General features: G+C 42.1%; 1 protein-coding gene across 6 annotated transcripts in view; it reads right to left on the bottom strand.

The window, feature by feature from the left end:
* NHSL1 (NHS like 1) overlaps nt 1–27,642 on the bottom strand; it is a 324,553-nt gene that overhangs the window by 100,420 nt on the left and 196,491 nt on the right. For 2 of the 6 annotated variants that reach the window (XM_021087394.1, XM_021087404.1), the window contains exon 1: nt 8,489–11,176. The exons of 3 other annotated variants lie outside the window; for them this stretch is intronic. In XM_021087394.1, the coding sequence (XP_020943053.1) occupies nt 8,489–8,504 (16 nt within the window). In that variant the 5' untranslated portion in view covers nt 8,505–11,176. Of the gene's footprint in view, nt 1–8,488; nt 11,177–24,764; nt 24,873–27,642 lie in introns of those variants that run through there. One more of the 6 variants, XM_021087406.1, reaches the window with a different exon arrangement.

Raw genomic sequence — 27,642 nt, 5'->3', positions numbered from 1 at the left:
GTACAAATTAGTCTTTACTTTTACAAGCTCAGGATAAGTCTAATCAGTAACTCTGTGAAGCATTTAGGTCACATGTAAATAACATTACTACATACTTGTGAGAAAATGTCCAGCCTCTTATGCAAGTTACTATTTAATCCTCCATCTTTTGTCAGATAGATGCTACTTTTCACAGCTAAGGAGATCTTTACTTAAGCTTTTATTATTAATGGACAGAGCTAGGATTTCTTGAATCTTCTTCACTAACCTGTTAACATTCTGTTCTGTTATCTGTGTCATCATTAGCAGGGAAACCCTTTTAAAAATTATCGCAACCCTGTAAATCAACTATACTTCAATAAAACATTTTAAAATGAAAAGAAAAATTCCTGGTTACAATTTAGCCGTAAAAGCAAATAAACAATTTAAAATAAACACCCACCATTATTCTTTAAAAAAAAAAAAAAAAACAACTCTCCAGTTTTGCTCTGCTCTAGAAATCAGTCTTGGGGAAAGAGGAACCCCCTAAAGCAGCCACAAGCAGTGGCACCTTTTTAATGGACAGGAGAGCAGCTGGCAAGGTCTTGGGTGTCAAGGAGACCTGGGCCTGGGAGGAGCCCAGGAGCATCGAAGATGAACACTTCCCTGGGGTGAAGGGTGCCTGGCACATGGTAAGTGCCCACCAATATCTGATGAATAAATAGTAACACCCCAAATTCTGGGGAAACATTTTGGTCGGACGTGATGAACCTCAAAGGTATTTCAGAATATCAACAGATTCAAGATGATTCTAGATATATAAATTAGGCATCTTGGAATAATATTGGCCTTTTTGGCATAACACTAGGTATTTTCTTAGGTGCTAGGTGCTTCTGCTTTGTGCTCTCACTCTCGCTCTCTCTCCCTCGCCATACCCCATACCCGTGGCATATGGAAGTTCCTCAGCCAGGGATCGAACAGGGCTGGGGATTGAACCCGCACCTCTGCAGAAATTGGAGCTGCTACAAAGACAACACCAGACCCTTAACCTGCTGCACCACAGTGGGAACTCCATGCTTTATTTTCTCTTGCCATCCCACCTCACTGGCATGTTCTAGGGCCGCCTTTTCCTTTGCTAAGGAACTTTTTTCTCTTGGAAAACAGAAGCCACTCTACTTTCAACTTCTTCATTTCCCCAACTCTGGAATCTCCTGGCCCCTGCCGCCTCCTTAACCAACCTGGGCACCCTCTGGCTTCCCTCTCCTAAGAACATCCCCTGGGGAAGTCAGTCCTTCCTTCCCTCCTCCACAAGGACATGGGAGAGCAGAGGCGCGCGTCATGACGTTCACTCTAAAAGTTTCCAAAGCTGGCACCGTTTCCCTCAGTGAAATAAGACCATAAAGAGCACAGATGTCCTCTTATGGTCATCAGAGGAGGGAAGTTTTCTCTTTTGTTTCCAAATGCTCTCTTGCCAGATTTCTCAAGAACAAACATGTAATATATAAATCTGACCTCTGAAAACCATTCTCCACTTACATATAAATTCACTTAAACTATATTCCACCTCCTGGTTCCTAAAGCTCAGTTTATGCTATTTATACCTTTTGTTATATGAAGATATTCAATGAAGTGGCAATGAGAGCTCACATTTCTCTTATCATGCAAGCCCTCCCCCCACCCCAATGAAACTCTTGCTCAAGTCAGCATGGCCTTTTGTCTCAGTGGCTCTCAGTATTATCCACATTTTGACAGTAACAACAATAAAAATTCTAAACCCAATCTAAGTTAACAAGACCTGATTAATATGACATTATCAGCAGATGAAGCATGAGCATTACTAATATGATACCTAATGGTTTGTCACTATACCTCTGCCTGTCAATTGAGGACTTCAATTTCAAATTCAATTGCTATGTATGATTTCATAAAACAATACACATTTTTAAAATTTAAGAACATCCATCGTCCTATCTTGCATCCCCAATATTTTAATCATGAAAAAGCTATTAATTGCTTAAAGGCCCTATTTTCTTCTGATGTTTAAAAGAGAAAAATACATACTCCTGCATACCTCTGTGCCCGGCTGACACTTGTGACGTGACGTCCTGAGCGGTAAACTGGCTTTATCGCACTGGTCCATCTGCCTTTGTCTATTAACTATCACCTTTACTAACACGTAACACGTGTGCAGATTACCGATCACACCTTCATAACCAGAGGGAGTTCAATCCAGTTTAGGCATAATATAGCTCCCCCTATGGACAATCAGAGGAAGATAAGAGGAGGAAAGGGAAAAACTAGAAAAAAGAGGCACAGAAATCAGCAAATAAAGCAAGAATAGTTAAAAGGGGACAAGAGACACTCAAATGGAGAATGTAACGGAAACCTCTGCCGATGCTTTTGGTAATTCAAGTCATTCGATTCAGTTCCATCAAATCACCAGAGCCCCATCCTTGCATGCTCCACAAACAAGCCGATTGAGGGGCCTGAGTGCTTCAGGCAGCAAAACCCTGTTAACTGCTCTTTCATTCCTTAAGGATAGCGTCTCCTAGTTTTTATTATATCATCTACTCAGCAAGATGATCTGCCTTCTACTGCAACCAATTTAGCAAGATTTTGACTAGTAGTGGAAGGAAAAAAGAGAACTGGAAAGCTTAATAAAGTTTTCAAGGAAAGACAAAGAAAATAAAGGGCTAGCTTTGTTTGGTTTATTAAATTTCAAGGGCTTTGCCCGCCAGTTTGAACAATGCATATCAGCAGTGTGCTTACTAAAAGTGCTACTTTAAATTGTGTGGATTGAGCAAATGTGAATTCCCCTTGGTAGCTCTAGGTTATTGACTAGCAATTATATGCAATTTTTAAATGAAAGGAGGGAGGAAGAATAAGAAAGGTTTGTAGGACTATGGTCCCAAAGGCTGCTGCTAATTTAAGCAAAACCCAAAATCTAAGTGCATGATAATAAAATGTCCAGATTAACACAGATGCAGTATTCCCAGGGTCACTTTGCATTTTGATTATCCAACTCGGTTAAAATGATGCTCAGAATCCAATAGTAAAATACGATCAACTTTGCTCAATGCTTACTTGACAGTTTATTACTAAATTGTCTAGTAGAAGGGGTGGGGGAACCTTCCAGAGCAACTGGTTGCTTGCTAGCTAACTTGAAAAAGCACTTGTTTCGGCACAGAAATAACAAATCTGTTTCTGATTCCAGACATTATTTTCCAAATGCTGCCAAGAAAAGAATCTAAGGAATTCTTTTACATGCACAACATACACGAGACAACTGGAAAGCAGCCTGTGATCTGCTCTAGGGTGCGCGAGGAGGAAGGACAGAACTGATTCTAGGATGAACTGCCCTCTTGGGAGCAGAAGTACATGCCTGACATAGTTCCTAGCTGTAATCTCCAGCATAACTCTGCTATTATTAGACAAACTGAAGGCTTTCCTAAATCTGTAACCTGTGAAGCAGAAAAGGGTACAGACAGGACCCCACCATGCTGAGTATGCAGGCAGCTGGGATACACCCACTCCACAGAAGCCACCACGTTTCCCATCCATGAAACTCGATTTTTACATTCCAGACGGCATATAAGGTGAGAGAAAGCGAAAGAATCTTATCCAACACCAAAGCCAGGTTTCAATCTCTGGAGAGAATGCTGACCAGGTAAAACCCAGTATTAAACTCAGAAACTTAAGATCCATGATGCTGACAAAACATACTGAAATTACTCTTAGCCCACAAAAGGATGGAAGTATTAATTTCTTCCATAATAAGAGTGAGGATATTTTTTAAATAATACCTTATTTTTTTAATATTTTTTTTTTTTTTTGGTCTTTTGAGGGCCAAACCCACGGCATATGGAGGTTCCCAGGCTAGGGGTCGAATCGGAACTACAGCTGCCGGCCTACTCTACAGTCACAGCACTTGGGATCCAAGCTGTGTCTGTGACATGTACCACAGCTCACGGCAACGCCGGGTCCTCAACCCACCGAGCAAGGCCAGGGATCGAACCCGCAACCTCATGGTTCCTAGTCGTATTCATTTCCACTGCATCAGGATGGGGATTCCCCTTGGGTTTTTTTTTTTTGTTTTTTTTTTTTTTAACCCAACTACACAGGAGTATCCTCCTTTCACACAGAAGTACTCTGCTTTCACTTTTTTTTTTTTTGTCTTTCTGTCCTTTCAGGGCTGTACCTGCGGCATATGGAGGTTCCTAGGCTAGGGATCCAATTGGAGCTGTAGCTGCCGGCCTACACCATGGCCACAGCACCTCAGGATTCGAGCCATGTCTGTGAACTGTACCACAGCTCATGGCAATGCCGGATCCTACTTAACCCACTGAGGGAGGCCAGAGATCAAACCCGCATCCTCACGGATGTTGGTCAGTTCATTAACCACTGAACCACGACGGGAACTCCTGTTTTCACATTTTAAAAATTAAGTAGCAATCCAGCCAATGATCCAAAAGTACGTAATTTGGCATGCATCACTTTTGTTATATTAATAAGGGAGAGATTAAGCTACAGAATCCACTTTGGAGAGAAAAAGATAATAGGAGAATTCTGCGAGACTGAGTCATCCAACAGCCTGAGCTATCTAATGCAACTGTTTAAATTTTTGGCTCACACTGAGTTGAGTGCAGCAAACTAAGTTCAGTTTTGCTTTTTGTTTTTTCCCTTCTCAGCAGGATTAGAGTCCATGCAGGAAACCAGATAGGAAATAAAAAGGCAACATTTTCTTTTGCATGAGTGATCATAGTGGGTACCGGTTCAACTCTTCTACCCACACATACCAACTTGTCTTAAACTTGCAACACTACACATATCAAACACATCATCAAAGCAGCTACACTGGACAGTCATTCTCACAGCTCTCCATTAAAAACACCTCCTCTAAGGCTACCCTCAGTCACTATGCATAGTCCCTTCTAATGGGGTGACTCGTGTCCCCCAAAATCCATGTCCACTGGGAACCTCAGAATTTCCTTATTTGGAAACAGTCTTCGCAGATGTAATCAGTTAAGGTGAGGTCGTGTATTGGATTAGGGTGGGCCTAAATCTCAAACAGGTGTCCTTATAAGGGCAGAGTCACAGAGAGACACAGAGGGAAGAAGGCCATGTGAAGACAGAGGCAGAGGTGCTGCCACAAGCAATGAAATACCCGAGGCCACCAGAAGCTGGAAGAGGCAAGGAAAGGGTCTGCCCTAGAGACTTCAGAGGGAGCAAGACCCTGCCCATTCCTGGACACGGACTCTAGCTTCCAGAACTGTGAGAGAAGACATTTCTGTTTTAAGCCACTCCCTTCATGGTAATTTGTTACAGCAGCTCTAGGAAACTAATACAAACTTGTCTACCAACGAAGCTCTGCTTACCAGTCTACAATAAGATCACTATAGGAAATGAAATTAAATGTTTAAGAACTTTATTCCAGCGGTTTGACATTGTGGTGATATCCCACAGTGGGTGATTTTATGTTTTACAAAATATCTGTCTGTGATGATTGGAAATTAAAAGAAAAAATAGTCTTCACAGTTAGAGATGCACTGAAAAGATAATTAATATTTATGAAGATGAAGCTGGTGCCCTGTAATTAAGACATTTGCATGTTCTGCATCTCAGAGACACTTAATTATGTTCCATGCAGATTTATTTATTTGTTTGTTGTCTTTTTGCCTTTTCTAGGGCCGCTCCCTCAGCATATGGAGGTTCCCCAGCTAGGGGTCTAATGGGAGCTGTGGCCGCCAACCTACACCAGAGCCACAGCACCGTGGGATCCGAGCTGCATCTTCGACCTACACCACAGCTCATGGCAACGCCAGATCCCCAACCCACTGAGCAAGGCCAGGGATCGAACCTGCAACCTCATGGTTCCTAGTCAGATTCGTTAACCACTGAGCCACGACAGGAACTCCTCCATGCAGATTTAGAAGTAAAAATATTTTATTCTAATTTTTTTAATAAAAAATCTATGAATAGTATACAATAAATGCATGATAGTTTCCTGTTAATTATATTATTCAAGTAGCTGGAAATTTACTTCCCAGACTACTGATTAGACAGTGAAGGAACAACACACCACGACTTGGCCAAGGGCAGGGACCTTGCAGAACTTGAGAGGACATCGTCACAGAGACAGGCACTCAGATGTTCCACAGAGAAAACCAGCACAGGCCGGGTGAATGTGCCAACACCAAGAGTTGAGAGTGACTAGCTATATGAGCTATTATAGTCAACAGCAGAGGCAAAGATGGCACTCTGCTTCAAGAAGGCACTTTTTCTAACACCAAGGTGACCAAAAGCTGAGTAGATGCGACTTCAGGAAAAAAAATAGTCTCAATGGAGAAAAGGAAACCCTGCATCCATGTGGATGGCTGTGTGGTATGTTTCCTTTAAAAATTAAAATAAATACAGGGAGTTTCCATCATGACTCAGTGGTTAACAAATCCAACTAGGAACCATGAGGTCGAGGGTTCGATCCCCGGCCTCGCTCGGTGGGTTAAGGATCCGGTGTTGTTGTGGCTCTGGTGTAGGCTGGCGGCCACAGCTCTGATTAGACCCCTAGCCTGGGAAACATCCATATGCCCCGGGTACAGCCCTAGGAAAGGCAAAAAGACAAAAAATAAAAATAAATAAATAAATAAAAGAAATACACAGGAACATGGTTTAGTCAAAAGAAAGGCAAGCATGTTTTCTTCAGCATCTATGCTAATCATAACCACAGATTCAACAGCTCCTAGGACCTCAGCTAGCCACAGAAACAGGCCAATTAATGAAATCCTCTGAAAAAGCCTCCAGCAGAGGGAAACACAAGTGCAGTAAGAAGACAAAGCATCACAAGCAGCCCTTAATATTCCTGTGTCTAATCTCACTTGCCATGATTTTATCGTGCATTGGCCTCACATGTAGGACAGAAGGCCACCTAAAAATCATTATTGTCAATCAAGAGGCTATAAATCACAGGGAGAGAGCAGGATGTCAACCGTTGTCCCGGCCGCTGGGAGATCAGAAAGTGGGTTTTAAAAGGGATTTTGGATTCCTGATTAGAACACACACTTCAGCATAAGAGCATGCAGTTGTCATCACATGCCGTTCACTTGACTTGCTAAAATTTCCTAAGTTACCATGGAAACTAAAAGTCCATGAAAGTGATAGATTCTTTAATAAAGTGAAATTACTGTTATGGGAATGGGTGGAGGCAAAAGCAGAAGTCATGGCCTGCAACAACGCCACACCTGCATTCAATTAAAAATCCTAAACCGGAAGCCATCATTAGATCATAATGATTTCAGCTGTGGCAATTACACTACGTTAGCAAGCACCTTCATCCAATAACACTGAATTTTGGCTCTTCACAGTTACCTTTTTTCCCCCCAAGTAAACAACTTTTTGAGGAACAGTATCAGGAGAGCCCATAACTCATTTCATCTAAAATTAATTTTCAGAAATATTCACATTCACTTCAGCTGATGGAGCTCCTTAGAAATCTATTGCAACCGGATACTCTCTAGAGCAAGAATTAGTTGAATTCTTGGGGAGAGAAAGATGTCATTTCTGTTTTAACCCATCAACCTTATCCAATTTGTACCAACCATATTATCAAATATTCCAAACTCAAAGTTTAATGTTAAAGACTTCGGTGTTTTAAAGGTGCCAAGTTAGGGTTAAAACTGTAAAAGGCTGAGACTAGAGAACCCTAGTCTAGACCTCATTAATAGAGGACAAAGGAGCAATCAGCAAAGCGAGCCAGAGCCCCTTTATTTCCAAAAATTGAAAAGCTGTCAAGAATTTCACATCAACAGAATGACATACACTGAAAGATATGAACAAAATAGTCTACTCCAGTTCCAAGGAAATTCATTTTAACTCTCCCATTCTAAAAGTCTCTGGAAAAACATGTTCTCAAATGCTTAATTACATTATGACAAGAGTTGGAAGACAAATAATTGCCTAAGAAAAATACTCTCTAATCAGGGAAACACAACATAATTCATTTATTCACCATCTTCCAGCGCCTCCCAAAGTACTATAATCCATACACACACACAGCTACTAGAACAAGAAGTGTGTTCTAATATAAATTTAATTTCATTCCTGAATTCACACATTAAAGCTTAAAGCAATAAATCATTTCTCCCTTTCTATTCACTTTAATCCTTTACACAAGCGACTCATCACAGGCAAACCTCTCTATCAGGACTCACACTACAAGTGTAACCATTTCCACTTAAATCATTAAGTGCCTTTCATTCAGTCTAGACTTTTAATTACTTTTATCTATCACAAAACTCATCAAAACAGAGAGCTATCCTTTTTGTCTAAAAGAAAATTCCATATCCCCAGCAGGAGGTCTTTCTTCCTGTTTGCAACCAAAAAGGAACAATGACTTTTTCACTTTCATACTTAACAAAACTCCCTCAAACTTTGATTTCAAAGGAACTCGAACTGTGGTTTAGAGTCTGATGCCAACTGACCAGGGTTTTTTCCTAACTACAACTTCACCATCCAAGTGGACCCAAAGCCCCCTCACCTTTCAGGCAGAACATGGTGAAGCCGTCCCATGGAGAGGCCGGGGCTCTGCGGGCCAGTGCAGCCTGCAGCGCTAGGCACAGCTGTCTCCCAGCCCACCTCCCCAGCCTCACTGCCAGAGAGCGGGGCTGTCAGCCAGCGCCTGTGATTACAGGAAGCCACTGCCCAATCCCCAGCTTTCTGGGCTGAGCTGCTGACACCTCCCTATCTTTCATGCGTAGTTTCACACCCTAGAATTGGCCAGGATCCTCGGGCACGGGGGGCGAGCCCATTTGTTTGTCTTCTCTCTCAGCCTTTCCCATTTCAGCAGATGGAGCACCTCATGTGATCAACAACACAAAAAAGAAATCACTCGATTCGGTTTAACTGTTTGCTATTAATGATCATGACTATTCTTGCACTGCATTATTTTCCTTTGCTAGTTAACACTAACTTTTTTCTGATATGGAACAACTCATATACTGATATAGAAACAGCACTGAACATTATGATACGAAGTCGTGCACACAGCTGCCTGGGTCTACATAAATGGGTGGCTTATCTGCGAATTGCTCAAAACAGTGCCAAAGAGTAAAACATGATGAAAGCGGCGACTGTCATTATTATTACTACGACGACGACCACTATTAATATACTTTGTGTGTTAGGATAAAAACGGGAAAGGTGTTACACTTCCATTTTTCAGATGAGGAAACAAAGATTAGTAGACTTAAGTTGGCATCAGAGTATGTGAATTTCTAACTACTGCAGCCACAAGCAGAGCAGTGCATATCACCCCCTCCACGAGGAAGAGCTAAATTCACTCTGACAAGTTCAAGCTTTACTGTAAACTAACACAGGTTAAAAAGTGAAAGAAGGAACTTTATTGCAGATCTGGAGAGACACAGTCTACAGATGTGGCCAGGGGAAGCACCCTGTCTGAACGCGCTGTCTGAACCCTTGAGTGGCCCCCCAGCCCTCGGAGACTTTCGAGTCTCCTGGTCACAGGAAGTGGCCATTGTTCACTAGGCTCATTGCTGTGAACAGGTCTTCCTTTTGACTCCACAGGATACAGGAAACTGACTCACAGAACTAATCTATCTGTCTGTCTGTGTCCTATGGTGCTTGCTGCAGCCCGGGCTGCCTGCTATGGATGCTCTGAATCTTGGCTTTCAACACTCGGTTCAGTACAGCCTAGTTGTGTTTCTGCTCCTCATCTTCCAGTATCACCGGCAGGGCTGGGTTAAGCAGTTCCCCTACCATGAGAAAGTCACTGTACTAGTTGCTATGATCACAGAGAAATAGAAGAGGTTCCCAGCCAAAAGGTAGTTTGGAAGGAAAAGAAAACTGCATGTGGAATAACAAACAGTGACTGGAACTCTCAGAAGTGGAAGGAACGTTATAGCTCATCTCACTGGGGACCAGTTCAGAGATGAGGGGATTTGACCAACTAGCGGCTGCCTCAAGATCAAAGCCAAACCACCTGACTTGCCTCTGCCGTATCATCATGTGGCCACTCCACAGACGGTTGGAGTCATTCCTTATTCTTTCCTATCTCAAGTGGTCTTCCATGCAGTGTATGAATTGCAAAGACATTCCTGAAAGTATTCTTGTGGGTAGGACTCAACTTTTCCAACAGCACACAGAGGCCACGCTCACGGCATGTTAAAGTTTCCAGGCTAGGGGTTAAACTCACGCCATAGCAGTTACCCATACCACTGCAGTGACAATGCTGGATCTCTAACCCTCTGTGTCACAAGCGAATTTCATGGGTTAAGGATTCCGAACATAGGTTAGTACACAGGGTTTGGAGTGATGGCATGCTTTTAACAGTACTCTCTGAATACTCACAGTTAAACGTTTTAATATAGAGGCAACCTGATATGCTAGAAAGAACACTGAATTGGAGAGGAAAGAGAACATGCCTGCAGCAGCATCTGTAGGCTTATCTAGATGGTTTTTGAGCAGTTCGTGACCTGTATAGGTACGGATTGAGGGTGGGGTCTAAATTAACTCTAAGATTCTACCCTTCTAACCTACCCCATTAATTTTTTTGCTGTGATATATATAGATAGATATGTATATTAATATAATATAAATGGGTGTTTTAGGTGCATTATGTCAGAAAAAAGACAATTTTTGCCTTCATATTATTTAATGCAAGAGATAAGTAGGTAAATAACTGTAATACTATGTGATAAGTTATGTAACAGAAGGGTAGCTTCTTGCCTATGACCATCTAATCAAGCTAGTCTTGCTAACTAGGTTAAAACATCTAGAAGTTCATGTCATAGACTGAACAGTCACCTTCCCCCCCCCCAGATTCCTGTCTACTCAGAACCTCAGGATGTCACCTTAATTGGGAAGAGGGTCTTCACAGACACATAAGATAAGGATCCAGATGAGATGATACTGGATTAGGGTGGTGTTAAGGGCAATACAGTGTCCTAATAAGAGATTTAAAAAAGGCCACATGGAGAAGGGCATGTGAAGATGGAGGCAAAGATTAAAGCGGCCACAAGGCAAGGAAGGCCCAGAAGCATCAGAAGCTGGAAGAGGCAAGATTATCATTTAAAAAAAGACATCCTTTGTTTTCACCACTGAACAACTGTGTGTTTGAAAAATAAAACATGAAAAGGGGAGTTCCCATTGTGGCTAAGCAGGTTAAGAACCCAACTAGTATCCATAAGGATACAGGTTCAATCCCTGGCCTCGCTCAGTGGATTAAGGATCCAGCATTGCCATGAGCTATGATGTAGGCCTGCAGCTGCAGCTGCAGCTCTGATTCAGCCTCTAGCCTGGGAACTTCCATACCCCAAGGGTGTGGCCCTAAAAAGACAAAAAAAAAAAAAAAAAAAGAAAGAAAAGAAGAGGCACACTGCTCAAACAAGGAAAAAATACTAAGAACTACTCATTATTTATTATCTGGGGGTGAGGGTAGAGGGAAGAGAGAAAAGAGATTAAGGGGTACACATTTTCAGTTACAGAATCAATGAGTCACAGGGAGTTCTCGTGGTAGCACAGTGGAAACAAACCCAACTGGTATCCATGAACATGTGGGTTTGATCCCTGGCCTCACTCAGTGGGTTAAGGATCTGGTGTTAACATGAGCTGTGGTGTAGGTTGCAGACACGGCTCAGATCCCACACTGCCGTGGCTGTGGTGTAGGCCAGCAGCTATAGCTCCAATTCAAGGCCTAGCCTGGGAACCCCCATGTGCCATGGGTGCGGCCTTAAAAAGCAAAAAAAAAAAAAAAAAAAAAAATCAATGAGTCACAGGTATGAAATGTACAGTGTGGGAAATACAGTCAACAATTATGTAATAACTTTGTATGGTCACAGATGACAACTTGACTTACCATGGTGATCATTTTGAAATGGATAAAAATATCAAATCCCTATGTTGTATCCAGGAACTAACATAGCTTGTAGGTAGGTCCCTAATACTTCAAAAACAAGCAGACAAACCTATAGAAAAAGAGATCAGATTTGTGGTTACCAGAGATGGGGGGAAGTGGGGGGAGGTGGAATTGGATGCAAGTGGTCAAAAGGTACAAACTTCCAGTTATAAGAAAAAGTAGGGATGTAATATACCACGAGAGAGAAAATTAACGCTGCTGTATGTGAATACGAAAGCTGTCGAGAGTAAATCCTATGAGTGCTCATCACAAGGAAAAAACAGCTTTTTTCTATTTCCTTAATTTTTGATCTCTATGAGATGATGGATGTTCACGAAACTTATTGTGGGAATCATTTCATCACGTATGTAAATCAAACCATTATGTTGTACATCACTGCTGTATGTCAATTACATCTCAATTAAAAAAGAAGGAAAAAACCTATTATCTACCACCCTGGATCATTGCTAGTGAAATTCAAAAGTCAGTCCCTAGGAAGCCTTTGTGAGGGGAGCAGGCCAGCGATGATGCTTGCTCACAGAATTTACAGCCCTCTGGACAGAACAAAGGTCCTACCTTTGCCAACCATGACCTTAGAGCCCCAACCACTTTTCTCCCTTGTAGGATTACCACATCCTGCATCATGTTAAAGTTTAACATTATTGTCTAGGCCAGAGGGAGTGGTGGCCACACAAACAGCCAAAAATGTTTAGATACTCATGCCTTCCAAACCACTGCAGTAACTACTTCATTTGCCTGCTAAAAACAATTTGGGTTTCAAAAAATAGTGGGGATGTGGGTAAATTAGGAGTTAATTTGCATAATGCATTTAACGAGGAGTCTAGATGGACTCAAAATCCTACTTTGTTCTTGGCAAAACAAAAAACAAAATTATATAAGAAAAACAGGCAAACCATCTTTTTTCCTTATGGCATCCTGATTTTCTTTTTTTTTTCAAGTGTAGTTAATTTACAATGCTGTGTTAATTTCTGCTATACAGCAAAATGATTCAGTTAGACAGAAACACACACTTCTACACATTCTTTTTTATATTCTTTTCCACTATGGTTTATCACAGGATATTAAATATAGTTCCCTGTGCTATACAGTAGGGGTGTGTTCTTTATGCATTCTCTATCATATCAGTTTGCATCTGCTAACCCCAAACTCCTATTCCATCCCTCCTCGACCTCCATCCCCCTTGGCAAGCACAAGTCTGTTCTCTTATGTCTGTGAGTCAATTTCTATTCTGTAGATAGGTTCCTTTGTGTCATATTTTAGACTCCACATATAAGTGATATCATATGGTATTTCTTTTTCTTTCTGACTTACTTCACCTGGTATAATAATCTCTAGCTCCATCCATGTTGCTGCAAATGGCATTACTTCATTCTTTTTTATGGCTGAGTAGCATTCCATTGTGTGCATCTATGAGTGTGTGTATGGATAGACAGACAGATATACACACCTTCTTCATACATATGTGTGCGTGTGTATATACACAGATAGAGATACACCACATCTTTTTATCCATCCATCTGCTGATGGACACATTTCAGTTGTTTCCATGTCTTGGCTGTTGTGAACAGTGCTGCTATGAACACTGAAGTGCATGTATATTTTCGAATTCTAGTTTTCTCTGGATATATGCCCACGAGTGGGATTACTGGATCATATGGCAACTCTATTTTCAGTTGAGGAATTTCCACACTCTTTTCCATAGAGGCTACACCAACTCATATACCCACCAACAGTGTAGGAGGGTTCCCTTTTCTCTACACCCTGTCTAGCATTTATTATCTGTAGTTTTTTAAATGGATATCATGGCCAGTGTGAGGTGGTACCTCACTGTAGTTTTGATTTGCATTTCTCTAAGAATTAACAATGTTGAACATCTTTTCATGTGCCTGTTGGCCTCAGTATATGCAACCTGATTTTGACTCTTATCAAAAAAGTTGGATAAAGATGGAAAAACCCTTTTCCATACCCATTTGAGCGTTTGTTTCAAATCAACTAGAAAGGTATTCAATCAGGTATGGCTTATTTCCATACCTATATCTTTAGGCATATCTCAGTGCTCTCAAAGTCAGAGGAGACTGAAAACAGATTCCCAGTCACCAGTGCTCCCATTCCCCTATGCTGCCAGAGACTAAAGATGCTGAAACCCTTTGATACTCTGTGTGTGTGTGTAATTTATTTCCTTTTATTTATTTAGTTAGTTATGTTTGGCTGAACCCATGACATATGGAAGTTCCTGGGCCAGGGACTGAATCCAAGCCACAGCTGCAACCTATGCCACAGCTACAGCAATGCCAGGTACTTAACCCACTGTGCCACAGTAGGAACTCTAATGCTGTTTATATTAGAATGATCAGAGAAGAAGCCATTCTGGTGGCCAAGGCTGAATGGCACCATCTGAACATCTTACCAAAGTGTCAATCATTCCCACTTTATCCACTGCTCCAGAATACTTCCGTTCTTACCAATATTCTGAGCTTCGCAGAAAAGAGAGGGACTCGGGCTAGATTTTTCTATGTATTTATTACTACCATAGACCCAAGAGAAAGAAAGGAAAACATGATAGCATTGTAACTTCAAACTGGCTGGTTTAAAGCTACTTCTGGCTATAGTGCCCCAGTCTGGCCACCACTGGAGGCAGCGCTGGTTCACCATAGGGAAATCTGGAACATAGGACTTTGTTCTAGACACTTCCTCCTCCTATCATCTGACCCTGTATCCTGTTTGATTCTTCTGCACTCTGCAGCCAGGGCTGACACGCTTGATCCCAAGGGCAACCTGCATCTTCTCTGCAGTCACTTTTTTCACAGGAGATGTCTGAATCCTGGCTTGTTGAAGAGATAGGTTACTTTATGCTGAACACAAACCAACCACGAAGCTCCAAGTCACCCTGCAAATACTGCACTGGAGCTCTTCTATGGCCTCTGGCCTTAAGTAGCCTCACTTGTGTCACTGAATTTCCTCCTGGAATCATGGAAGTTCGGCTCTAATTGGCCATTTTAAAATACGCTTTCCCAGAGTTCCCGTCGTGGCTCAGTGGTTAACGAATCCAACTAGGAACCATGAGGTTGCAGGTTCGATCCCTGCCATTGCTCAGTGGGTTAAGGATCCGGCGTTGCTGTGAGCTGTGGTGTAGGTTGCAGACACGGCTTGGATCCCGTGTTGCTGTGGTTCTGGCGTAGGCCAGTGGCTACAGCTCCAATTAGCCCCCTAACCTGGGAACTCCCTATGCCATGGGAGTGGCCCTAGAAAAGGCAAAAAGACAAAAATAAATAAATAAATAATAAATAAATAAAATAAAATGTTCTCCTGAGCCAGTTCTTAGAGTTATTTCATTTTTTTTTTTTTCCTTTAGACCCAAGTCTAGACTTCTTGACATCACAACCAAGAAGGAAGCCTTCGTTTGGTTCCTTATCATGAAATTTGTCCCAAATCTCATTCGTTGTACCCTTGCTCTCCTAACACCCAAGTGCTTTGATTTTTTTTCTTTTTCTTTTACTGTTTCTTTTCTTTTCTTTTTTTTTTTTTTTTCTTTAGAGAACCCTTGGGCCCCTCTGGCTCGACATTTCCAGGCAATGTAATAGGGTCCAACATGACCTGGGCTCTCAGCTTAGATAATCTCACAGCCTCTCCTGACCTCTTTTGGATGTGCAGAGTGGCCTAGACTCCACTGCTGTCCCCTGGGCTCAGTCTACCCCACTTAGCAGCCAGGTATACCTCCTGGGCAACAGCAGCAGGAAAGAGACTGTGCTGTGAAATCTGCTCTGTTCATCCAGCCTGGCGGAGCTTCGGAAGGTAGTGCCTATGGCAAGATGTCTCTTCCAGTAACAAACCTCCTTTATAACTTCGATAGCAGTTTCTTTTTTCTAAGTCTGACCTGTTAATCCACCTTCATACCTACCACATCTCTCAAAAGAGCTCCAACTGCTCCATTCTCTCCCTTGGGGTGTGGCGGTTGGTGGTGGTGAGGATTATGTTTCCACTTATGTAAAAAACACAAGAAAAAAATCCCAGGGAGTTCCCACCGTGGTTCAGCAGTTAACAAATCTGACTAGCATCCATGATGATGCAGGTTTGATCCCTGGCCTTGCTTAAGGATCCAGTGTTGCCATGAGCTGGGGTGTAGGTCACAGATGCAGCTTGGATCCTGTCGCTGTGGCTGTGGTGGAGGCCAGCAGCTACATCTGCGACTCAGCCTCTAGCCTGGGAACCTCCATATGCCAGAGGTGTGGCCCTAAAAAACAAACAAACAAACAAATAAACCCCAAACTCTTCATCTAGCAACAAAGGCCCTTTTGGATTTAAACTCAAATTCTTTTCCCCAAATTTTCTGGCCAATATGCCTTGAAGCTGCCCCATCAGCAGGCTTTGTTTCTTATTCCATATGCTCTCATACCTGCACTGCCCTTGATCAGACTGTTACTTTCTTTGCCTGGAATACAGCACCCACTCCCACAGCCTGTTTTTTATTTCTCTTGACCATGCTCCTCTCCCCCAGCTTTATTTATGTGGATGGGACAGTGTCACAATTCTGTCTGCCCACCTAAAATCAGAGTTCCTCAAAATAAGGACTTGCTCACTCACACGGAACCTCTGATGCCTTGTGAGGTGCCTGAAACGCAAGAAATGATCAGTGCTTATAACCTAAACCAGAATTATTATCATTTCACTATTTCATCCGAAAGCAAATAGTGGATATCTAGCCAATAGCATGACGATTCTTATGAAGAGACATAAAAATATTCAACGTCTTCCTTAAAATTAAATAACTAGATACTATTTCCCCAAACAAAACTGTGCGAAAATTCATTCATTCATTCATTTACTGAATAGGTAAATTTACAGTAGGTAAATCATCGCTCTTTAAAGATTAACAGTCCAAAGAGACCTCATTTTCAAACCCACATACACAGATACCACACTCTCTCAAGGCGAGCTGGCCAGAACAAACGCTGAAGGCAGTTTTTCCTTTCTCATTCAGCCTAAATTAAATGTTTGAAGGATGAGGGAAGTGGAAAAGGAAAAAAAAAGAATTTCTCTGGAAGCATGCATATAAGAATGTTGAAGTCAGTGTATCCAGCTGGAGGGAGGACACCAAAAGATGTCATAAGCATGACCCCAGATCCCATTGCTTAGTCAATTTATAATGGATTGTATTACAGGAGAAAAACAAAACCCCTAGAGCCTAAATTTCATCCTCTTACACTTTGCCACTGTCTGTATCCCTAATACATGCATATTATATTCTGGAGAGTCTAAGTTCAAGAGCATTAAAGTAACCTCATACCTTCCATGCTGTGTATTTCAGCCATGTGCTTGCTGAGGGACTGACTCCCCAAACACACATATCAATGGCACCCTCTCCCCCCAAACCAACTAACCTAAAATACAGAGGTCATTTGTATCATTTTCTCTTAAGCATCCGGAGTAATCGAAGTTAAAACAACAACAAAACTTTCACTATAGAAACAGGTGCAACTCTTCTACCCACAAAATCGCCATCCTAAACCATTCTAAAGAAAAGTCAGGGAATTCTCTGATGGCCTAGCGGGTTGAGGCTCCTGCGTTCTCACCGCTGTGGCTCTGGTTGCTGCTGTGCAGCATAGGTTCAATCCCTGGCCCAGGAATTCCCACATACTGCCTGTGTGGCAAAAAAGAAAAAAAAAATACAAAAAAAAAAAAAAAAAAAAAGAGAGAGAGAGAGAGAGAACCTGAAATAAACGTTGCAACTCTCATTTAAAAAAAAAAAAAGAAAGAAAGAAAAGAAAAGTCAGATTACTAATCAGAAGTATTCAAGATCGTGTGCCAGCCAACCAGGAGGAACACCAGTTCTGCCACAATTTTCTTGTTAATAAAACAGAAGTCCATAACCTAAGAGAGTAACTGGACTATAATTACTTAATTACTTTTAATCATCAAGCAAAAAAGACAAAAATTAAAAGATACAGAGTCAAAATGCCCAGGCTCCTGATAATTTCTGCATAGATAACTGAATATTCTAATATTTAAGTTACTTAAGGTTCATAAATTTAAAATATTTTATTTTTGATTTATAAAATATTTGAAAAGCTCAAAGCTCTGTATAAAGAACTAAAGAATTTCCATTTTTAAAAAAGGGTGTTTATTTCTAAAATAACCACATTCTCCAAATTTTGGACCCACTTAAACATTGGGGACAACGATTAAAGGAAAGAGTAAACCATTTCCCTTTCAACTGCCAAGTCTTCTGAGAAGTCAGGCACTTTGAAACTTTAGGAATAGAGAGCTATTTCAGGACCTGTAGGATTTACAACAATAATGGTTTGAGGAAACCGCAGCATTGAGGCTCCTTCAGTCTTTTTCCCTGTCCTTAGGAGTTTAAAAATAAGCAAGAAAATGGTTCTTCCAATTGGCAGACCAATTTCAGGGTGGCGTCTTGCCACAGTGCCTGATAATCACAGAGTTACAAGATCCACAGAGAACAGAGCATCCCACAGAAACAGCTCTTTTCTGATCCACCTCTTGGATCATGACAAATGGATCTGAGCCTTTTCCTTTTTTACTTTTGTTTTACCTTTTCCTCTCTCCCTTCCTGCCCTCCTTCTCTACCCCCCTCCCCCTCCTCCTTCCCTCCAGCCCTTCCCTTCTGCCTCTTCTCTGACTTTAATATCAGTAAAGTGCTAAGAGAAGTCACCTTACAATTCTGTTGATAGAAATAGCTGGCATTTACTTTGTGGTCTATTTTTAGTTAATGCATCTCTGCAAATTCAGCTATTAACTATAACAAAAATCTACCTACCAGCCTCTCCAGAGGAAAAAACATACATGCCAAGTACAGAATACTAAGTTGACAGGTTTTAAAATGCACTTATTTCTTTGGAGGCAGGTGTAGTCTGACGGCTCTATTAAGTTATTCAACTGTCTCTGAGGACTTCGGGGCAGACAAAGGAAAGGCTGCAGCCTGGGTCCCTTGGGATTTTCTGTTTGTTTGGGGGGGGGGGTTGTTTTCCTTCAATTCTTTGAAAGCTGAATGAATTCTGCTTTTGTAAGTAGAGTAAAAGTGACACAGGAGTGCCAGTTTTGGGGGTTGACGCTCTCCTTCTCCTGCCTGTGCCATCATCTGTAAGTTTCTTGTCTTCGGCGCATCTATTTCAAAAACTTTCCCTGTGACACAGAGTGGGTGAAGAGCTTCCAAAACCTGCTCTGTAAGGTCAGCAAAAGAATCTGTCATTTGACTCTCACGGGGCAGTCAGGGATGTCAAAATTAAACAAAGTGAAAGAAAGGAACACAGTCTCAATACCCTTTAAAGAGGAGAAAGGAACATAAGATCATAGCTTAACTGGGCTGCTCTTGGTTGTGAGGTCTTAAAGCAAGTGAACTCACCTCCCTGGATCCTCGCTTTTCGTTCATCTGTCACACAAGGTTACCTCGGAGTTCCTTCCAGCCCTAACAAAGTAGCTTCGTTTTTTAAGGTAACTCTCCTTGGATCCCTTCATAACTCCAATTTAAGGTCTGCATACAAATATTCACTAAAATGCTCTCAAACGGCACTGAGAGAAGAAAATACGTAGTCACTGCTTCCATAAGTTCTCTCTTGAAAGAGTTGCTAAAGTTGGTTTCTCTAGGTTTACACAACAGTCAGAAGTCCTCAAAATTTCATTTTATCCAGGAGTTCCTGTCGTGGCGCAGTGGTTAACGAATCCGACTAGGAACCATGAGGTTGCGGATTCGATCCCTGCCCTTGCTCAGTGGGTTGGGGATCCGGCGTTGCCGTGAGCTGTGGTGTAGGTTGCAGACTCGGCTCGGATCCCGCGTTGCTGAGGCTCTGGCGTAGGCAGGTGGCTACGGCTCCGATTCGACCCCTGGCCTGGGAAGCTCCATATGCTGCGGGAGCGGCCCAAGAAATAGCAAAAAAAAAAAAACAAACAAACAAACAAACAAACAAAAAAATCACTTTATCCAAAAAGAAGGCCAGATTTACAATTGTCACCATCTCTGAGACTTTAAAGATACAACACAGAGTAACTAGTTGGATATCAAAGCTTTTGATATCAGAGTGAGCACCTTTTATTATCTCTCTCAGGTTTGGAAAATGAGAGGAAGGATAACAATCCTCTTTGAAACTGTTACTTTCCCCTAAGCTTTGTTTCTTGGGTCACAGAAACAAAGGGGGGGGGGCAGTTCTTTTTAATGTCTCTCTTTTCAGTGTATTCAAATTGCCTCCAAACATTTTTGCAGCTCTCCTCTGCATACACCAAAATACTCACTGAGCAACTACTGTGAGCCTAGGAGGCAAAATGAGGACTATTTCAACAGACTAGTATTAAAAGGTCCTATTAGCTCTGCGTATTAGGATATTAGTAGTTTATTTAAAAATTCAGAGAAAAGGCAGAGACAAATCAGCCTTTTCAGTCACATTTTATATAATTTCCCTTTGCACTCATGAGGATCAAATGTCACGTAAGTGTTTGGCCAAAAATATTTAGTGGAGTAGAATTGATTTCAGGTAATAGAAATGTCTTATCATCACCATTTTTTGACTTTTTAATAAGCAGATGATGTGAAGAAAGCTATGAAATTGAAGAGATGGAGATGCAATTTCAATCACTGGAAACACAAGAAAATATATTTGGTGTCCAACTATCAGTTGGGGGGGTGGGGAGAAGAGAGGAGTGAGAAAGTTATTAGGGAAAATGGTTAATGATGAAACCAAAGCTTAAAAGCTTTGCTTGCTTGTTAAGTGAAACAATGCAGTAATCCTACTTGGAAACTCCAAGTGATTTTATAGATGTGTTTAAAATTTAACGTTTACAAAAAGAACTAGGATGCCCAAATATAGTCACAATTCTATAACATTAATGCAAACATGTGCTTAATTTAGCTGTAGTAAAAAGAAAAGCCAACAGAAGATAAACATGTAAAAAAATCATATTTACATATCACAGAACATCTCACTTTTTTTTCTTTTTTCTTTTTTTTTCCTTTTTAAGGCTGCACTCGCAGCATATGGAGGTTCCCAAGCTAGGGGGTCCATTCAGAGCTACAGCTGCCGGCCTATACCATAGCCACGGCAACGCCAGATCCAGCCATGTCTGCGACCTACAACACAGCTCACGGCAATGCCAGATCCTTAACCCACCAAGCAAGGCCAGGGATCGAACCCGCAACCTCAAGGTTCCTAGTCAGATTCGTTTCCACTGCTCCACAACAGGAACTCCAGAACATTTCACTTATTAAAAGATCACTTTTCTGGAGTTCCCATTGTGGCGCAGTGGTTAACGAATCCAACTAGGAACCATGAGGTTGTGGGTTCAATCCTTGCCCTTGCTTAGTGGGTTAAGGATCCAGCGTTGCCATGAGCTGCGGTGTAGGTCGCAGATGCGGCTCGGATCCCGCGTTGCTGTGGCTCTGGCGTAGGCTGGTGGCTACAGCTCCAATTGGACCCCTAGCCTGGGAATCTCCATATGCTGCCGGAGCAGCCCTAGAAAAAGCAAAAAGACAAAAAAAAAAAAAAAAAAAAAAAAAAAAAAAAAAAAAAAATCACTTTTCTGAAAAATGTGACCAAGATGCAAGGAGCCGAAATGGTCTCTGACCAGATAGCAATACTGACATGATTATGGCTTCGGATCTGATTTTCTGGTCAATAGTGCTGTAATAAACTGGATTGCCCGGACCCTCCACAAAGGGTAATATACTAGAAACACTAGAGCAGAGAGTGGTGGGGACAAGAGGCAGGCACAACAAAGGTGAAAAGAGAAAGCTCACAGCCTCACAAAAAAGTGGAATAAGGAGCAGGCAGTGGAGACCCACCTCATGCCAAAGCAAAGATCCTTACAACCACCAGGGTGTCACCAGGTTTTACAGGTTCAATGACTATTCACAGTGACACCAAGGCATCAAAACACGCTTCAGCTGTTCTCTGAGGACTTCGCCGAGAATCTACATGGTGTCACGCAGAGGAAGGATTCATTATTACGAATCCAACTACACCATTCCTTATTACCTCCAAAGCTTCAGGCAAGTCACTTAATCTCTCAGGCACAGCTTTTTCACCACCAAAGAGTGAGAAAGTGCCATCTCACAGGACTGTCAGAACGATGAAATGAGACCATACAGGAAAGAGTACTAGTAAACAGATGCCATCTGCAGAGCAAACTTCAGAAAGATGTTCATAAAAAAAAAAAAAGGTGGAACTGTTTTAGAATTGTACAAGATGAATGAAGCAAGCTTCTGTTATATAGAAATACAAATAATAAAAGACATCTTCCTCTTAACCTTTCACATAAGCTAACATGTAGTCCATATGAACACAATTTAGAAAAGTATCTCTAACCACAATGATCAGGGTTTTTTGTGTTTGTTTGTTTGCTTGTTTTTTTACAAATAACTTTATGTTTCAAAGAAAATGCAGCTTTTTTTCCAGTTCAGACACAGGATCTCTGATACACACAGTCTAGGGTCCCTCAATATGAAAGTAAAGTTAAACGGACTGAACTTCTCAACTAATTTTCCTCTATGGGGGATGGACAGCAGGCCGGTAAGCATAATGACAGAGAAATCTCCAGATTAGGGCAAAAATTCATCAGACTTTGCTATTCAGGAGCTTTCCCTTGGGCCGACTAGCAGGTGCATGGAGCCCCAGGGTGCACTAACAGGTTCTGCAAGGCTATGCGCCAGCAGGGAGCAAGGTCACTGATGGGCCGAACAAGCTCGGCCCTGCCTGTGAGTTTTTTTTTTTTTTTTGGTTTTTTGTAGTTTTTTTTGTTTTTGTTTTTTTTTTTTTTGCTATTTCTTGGGCCGCTCCTGCGGCATATGGAGGTTCCCAGGCTAGGGGTCTAATCGGAGCTGTAGCCACTGGCCTACGCCAGAGCCACAGCAACACCAGATCCGAGTCGCATCTGTGACCTACACCAGAGCTCACAGCAATGCCGGATCATTAACCCACTGAGCAAGGGCAGGGACCGAACCCGCAACCTCATGGTTCCTAGTCGGATTCGTTAACCACTGCGCCACGACGGGAACTCCCTGCCTGTGAGTTTTCAAGCCCTTCCCCTTATCCATCAGTGTGGCCCTGGGCTGGGGGCGCAGAGGGAAATCTGGAAGGGGACTTAGAGGGTAAGTGAATGCTTAGGTGCTCTTTGGCATTAGTCAGTTCTCGAACCAGGTGGTTTTCCAAGGTGCACCACTAATCTGCATTGCGTCTCAAGATACCTCTGGTGTTCAAGGCCTTTTTACAACAGTGAAGTGACAATGGACTCTCTTCCATCATAATTTGTGAGGGAGCTACCTGGTACATAGCATAATAAAACCCTACCAACAGAAGTGGAAATCTACTGAAAGCATTATTTGGCATTATGCGAAGGTGGTGATCTAACAGGGAGTGATGAAATCAATCTAGTGGGTCAGGACTGACATTTTCTGTCTAATAAAACAGAAAACAGAGTATCGCATGTAGCCATGCAGTAAAGGGAAGTAGTTTCACAAAGCTTCTGTTTCATTTTGTGTGTGTGTGTGTGTGTGTGAATGTATGTGTGTGTGTATGTGCGTTGCGTAGACTAGGAACAAATATAAAGTGTATTTGTTATTCTGGAAACAGGCAAAACTTCTGAAAGTCACTAATGTAACTGTAATTAAACTTCTCAGACACTGAAAAACTCAAAATATTCACATCATAGATCTGCTGTAGAAGACTCTTTCTCCCATTCCAAACAAGCATTTATTGGAGAGAAACTTAAATCAACTGTCTCAGAATCTAGAGGACAATTTATCAATTGAGGTTTGTGTTTGTTTTTCTTTTCTTTCTTTTTTTCTTTGTCTTTTTGTCTTTTTAGGGCCGCACCCACAGCATATGGAGGTTCCCAGGCTAGGGGTCTAATCAGACCTGCAGCTGCCGGCCTACACCACAGCTCACGGCAACGCCAGATCCTTAACCCACTGAGCGAGGCCAGGGATAGAACCTGCAACCTCATGGTTCCTAGCCAGATTCGTTTCTGCTGTGCCACTATAGGAACTCCTCTTTCTTTTTTTTTTTTTAATGGACGTTTCCAGGTTAAAGGCTGAATCAGAGCTGCTGCTGCCGGCCTACACCACAGCTACAGCCATGCCAGATCTGAGCCACATCTTCAACCTACAGCACAGCTCACGGCAACATCGAATCCTTAACCCACTGAGTGCGGCCGGGGATGGAATCTATGCCCTCATGAATACTACTAGTCGAGTTCATTACCTCTGAGCCACAACGGGTACTCCCCAACTGAGTTTTTGTTCAGACCTTGATTAGCTGGAATTGAAACATGATTTGCAAGATTTCTAAACTCAGTTACATAATTTTCCCCTGGTTCCAATGCCATGAGTACAGAGATCCACTGGCTAAACCAGGACATACCGCACCCAGTGTGATGGAAGTAACCAAGGTCTGATGATCCAAAGGAAAGTTGAAAGAGAGCAATCTCAGTCTCTCCACCAGCTTCCTTGGCGTACGAGAACATCCCCAAATGCAACAGGCCATCTCAGAAATTGCTTACAGATCAAACAGAACTGGGGTCCTTAGAAGAGACCAACATTCAGACAGTCACACTTAAGGACAAAGAATTGGACGTGAAAAGCCAGCAAGAAAAAAAAAAAAAAAGACTTGAACAATCTCTTTATAGTAGGAATAGAGTGTGTGATTAACTCTTGACTAAAATTACAGTGAAATCAAAGTTCTTTTTCCAGGAAGTCAAAGTACTCTATGTACTTTTCATTGGAGATAACAAATTATGTAAATAAATAACCACCAGTCGAGATGACTACAGCAACCAAGCCAAGAACCAGCCACAACCACCCACCAAGGTAAGTTCACAATTGTCTTCTGCATGCTTTGTAAAAGAATACCCAGCCATGCAAGACTGAAGCAACACACACCTGTGTTCAGGTGGGAATTCTGGTTTATCTCAAAATGCGATCCAGAAACAGCGGATACCCAGCTTCTTCTTCAGCTGAGGCGTTTCTAGTTACAAAGTGAAAGAGAACCTTCGGGAACAGAGGCAAAAGAATTGTATCAATAATAAAATATATTTACTCTCACTTTCTCCTTTTAGAATTTACTGAGAAAACAAAAATCAAGTGACATGGTGTGTGTTGAAATCTCAACTGCCAGTGCCCTTAAAAGGGAAGTTGTTGAGTCCAAAACCCCCAAATGCCCTTAGTGATTTCAACGCCATTTCATTCCTCTTTCTGAAAAATTATACTTGGTTCCCTGCTTCACCAGATCTAAGTTCCTCTGCCCAGTTTTCAGTGCTAATGATCGAATCCTTCCTTGCTTATCAAAACAGCTATTATTTTTATTGAGTACTGAGGGTATCCAGACAATATTTATTAAATGAGTTCATTCATATAATGTGTCATTAATAGCATTTAGCTATGGCAAATATCCATTAAATCAGCTATTATTAATACTTCGGGGAGGCTTGACTGATTTAGACATGACTTTCAATTTAGTATTTTAATCATCTCAGGATGTGTCATAAAACCTGAGATATAAATTACTTGAAAATTACGTAAAGGAAGTGATAGCTTCCATTTGGGTTGCCCAGGTTACACAAGTACTTTAAAAGCAATGATTTCTACTGAAAATTCTACAGACTAGTACACATATTCTATCAAGACGTCTTCTGACTCATTGACTGTTGATAGTGAAGAGACTGCCAACCCCAGGGAGAGTACCATGAAATACAGCCAGATCTAATCTGTAGGCTGATACAGTATCCACAAAACACATCCTCGTTTATGCAATAAACAAGCTGCACATGCTGCCCTTATGTATGATGAATAGGTATTAGCCCACTTTACAGAAATAAAAGCTAGAGCTTAAAGAGATGATGTGACTTGTTCCACGTCACACAGTTGCTTAGCAAGGGACAGAAGCAAAACATCCAGATCACCTGACCTAGAGCTCTTTGCACTCTTCATTCTCTTCAACTAAACTTCACTGAACACTTAATATGGGCCAGACCAAATCAGGGTTAGCAGGTGCACACTATTACATTTAGAATGGATACGCAATGAGGTCCCACTGCAGCACAGGGAACCGTGTCCAATCTCTTGGGATAGAACATGATGGGGGGTGATATGAGAAAAAGAATGAGTGCGCATGTATGATGGGGTCACTTTGCTGTACAGCAGAAATTGGCACAACACTGTAAATCGACTATACCAAAAAAAAAAAAAAAGACCAAAAATATTACTGAAGGTATTACTGAGGTTCATTTCTGGTTTGAGAAGACAGGCAGGACTGAGAGTACATACAGGAAGTATGTAGTATATTAGCTAGAAAGTGCCTCCAAGTAAAACAGAGACAGGGATAGGAGGGTGAGGACAAAGGTAAGAGGCGGCAGTTTTACACAGAGTCCCTGTTGATTTTGGAGACAAGACCTGAAAGAAACGAGAGAGGGTCAGAATCATGTGCACAGCTGGGTTTCCAGGTGTTGGGGTGAAAAGGCAGCAAGGAAGAGTTCCTGGTGGCCTAGCAGTTAAGGATTCAGCATGGTCATTGCTATGGCTCAGGTTCAATCTCGGGCCCAGGAACATCCACATGCTACAGGTGCAGCCAAAAAATAAAACTTATTGAAAATAAAAAATAAAAGCAGCAAGGAGCGTAGTCTGACTTAGTGGAGAGTGGGGGGGGGAGCACAGGTGATGAGGTTGGGGAGTCAGTGGGGTGTGGGAGGCTGATCACGTAGGGCCTTACAGAACACTATAGAGACCTGGGTTATTAAACTGTCTGAGAAGGATTTTAAGCAGTGAAGTTACACGGCTTGACTTGTGTTTGATGTTTTATAGGGTCGCTGCGGTTGCTGCTTTAAGATCAGCCTGTTTTGGGGCAGGGTCAGGGAGAGCAAGAGCGAAGGCAGGCAAACCAAACTGCATAGCGCTGGGCTGCTCTCCTGATCAGGCAGAGCCACATCAACCCACACTGCATCCCTGTTCACCACAACAGCTTTACTCATGGTCAAAACAGCCAGGATCAAATGCTTATACCAGGTTTTGATTCCTGCACAGTTTAAGTGGAGCAATAGGAGACTACAGACTGCCACCAGAAGGATGTTCTCACAGACTGCACCCTCTCTTTTGCTACACTCAGAAAAGTTGAGAGTGGGAGGCACTTGTAAGATTACACTCACCAGTATAATTGAAAAAGCAAGCATACAGTGCTATCTACAACCCGCCACGCATTAAGCAAATTCGGAGAGTACCGTTTGGCCAGTGGACCTAGGCAAACAGCATTATTAACAGTGTCACAGTAGAGTTCCCTTCACCCAGTGAGCAACCCTTTATTGAGCACTTAGCCTTGAGGATAAAAAGATAAGACTTGGTCTCTGTCTTAAAAGGAAGAATTCATAGTCTAGCTCAAGATACAGACCAGTAAACAAATAAGTACAACCCAGTGCATGATAAACACAATTAGAGAGGTCTGTAGAAGGTGGAGAAATAATACAGAGAAGGGAGGAATCAGCTCTGTCCTCTGAGGGGTCAGGGAAGACTTCACAGAGTTTTAAAATGAGTCCAGAAGGTTAGGCAGGAAATCAGCCAGCAGAGGAGGGGGGCTGGAGCACCTGACTCAGGGACTGGGAACGGGAGGGAGTGGGAGGCGAGGGTTCTGGAGCAGTGAAAGAGCTACAGGTCTGATCGCAATTTCTGGAGTTAAAACAGAGAGAGGATGAAGTGGGGGTCAGATCGAGGGGGGTTTCGTGCTACTTAAATGATAAGGACTTCATTCCATGCGCACGGGGAGCCACAGAAG

Source organism: Sus scrofa, chromosome 1 (genome assembly GCF_000003025.6).
Source record: "Sus scrofa isolate TJ Tabasco breed Duroc chromosome 1, Sscrofa11.1, whole genome shotgun sequence".
Classification (NCBI taxonomy): Eukaryota; Metazoa; Chordata; class Mammalia; order Artiodactyla; family Suidae; genus Sus; species Sus scrofa.
Note: the sequence above shows the minus strand (reverse complement) of the source record. Positions and strands in the feature narration are given on the sequence as shown.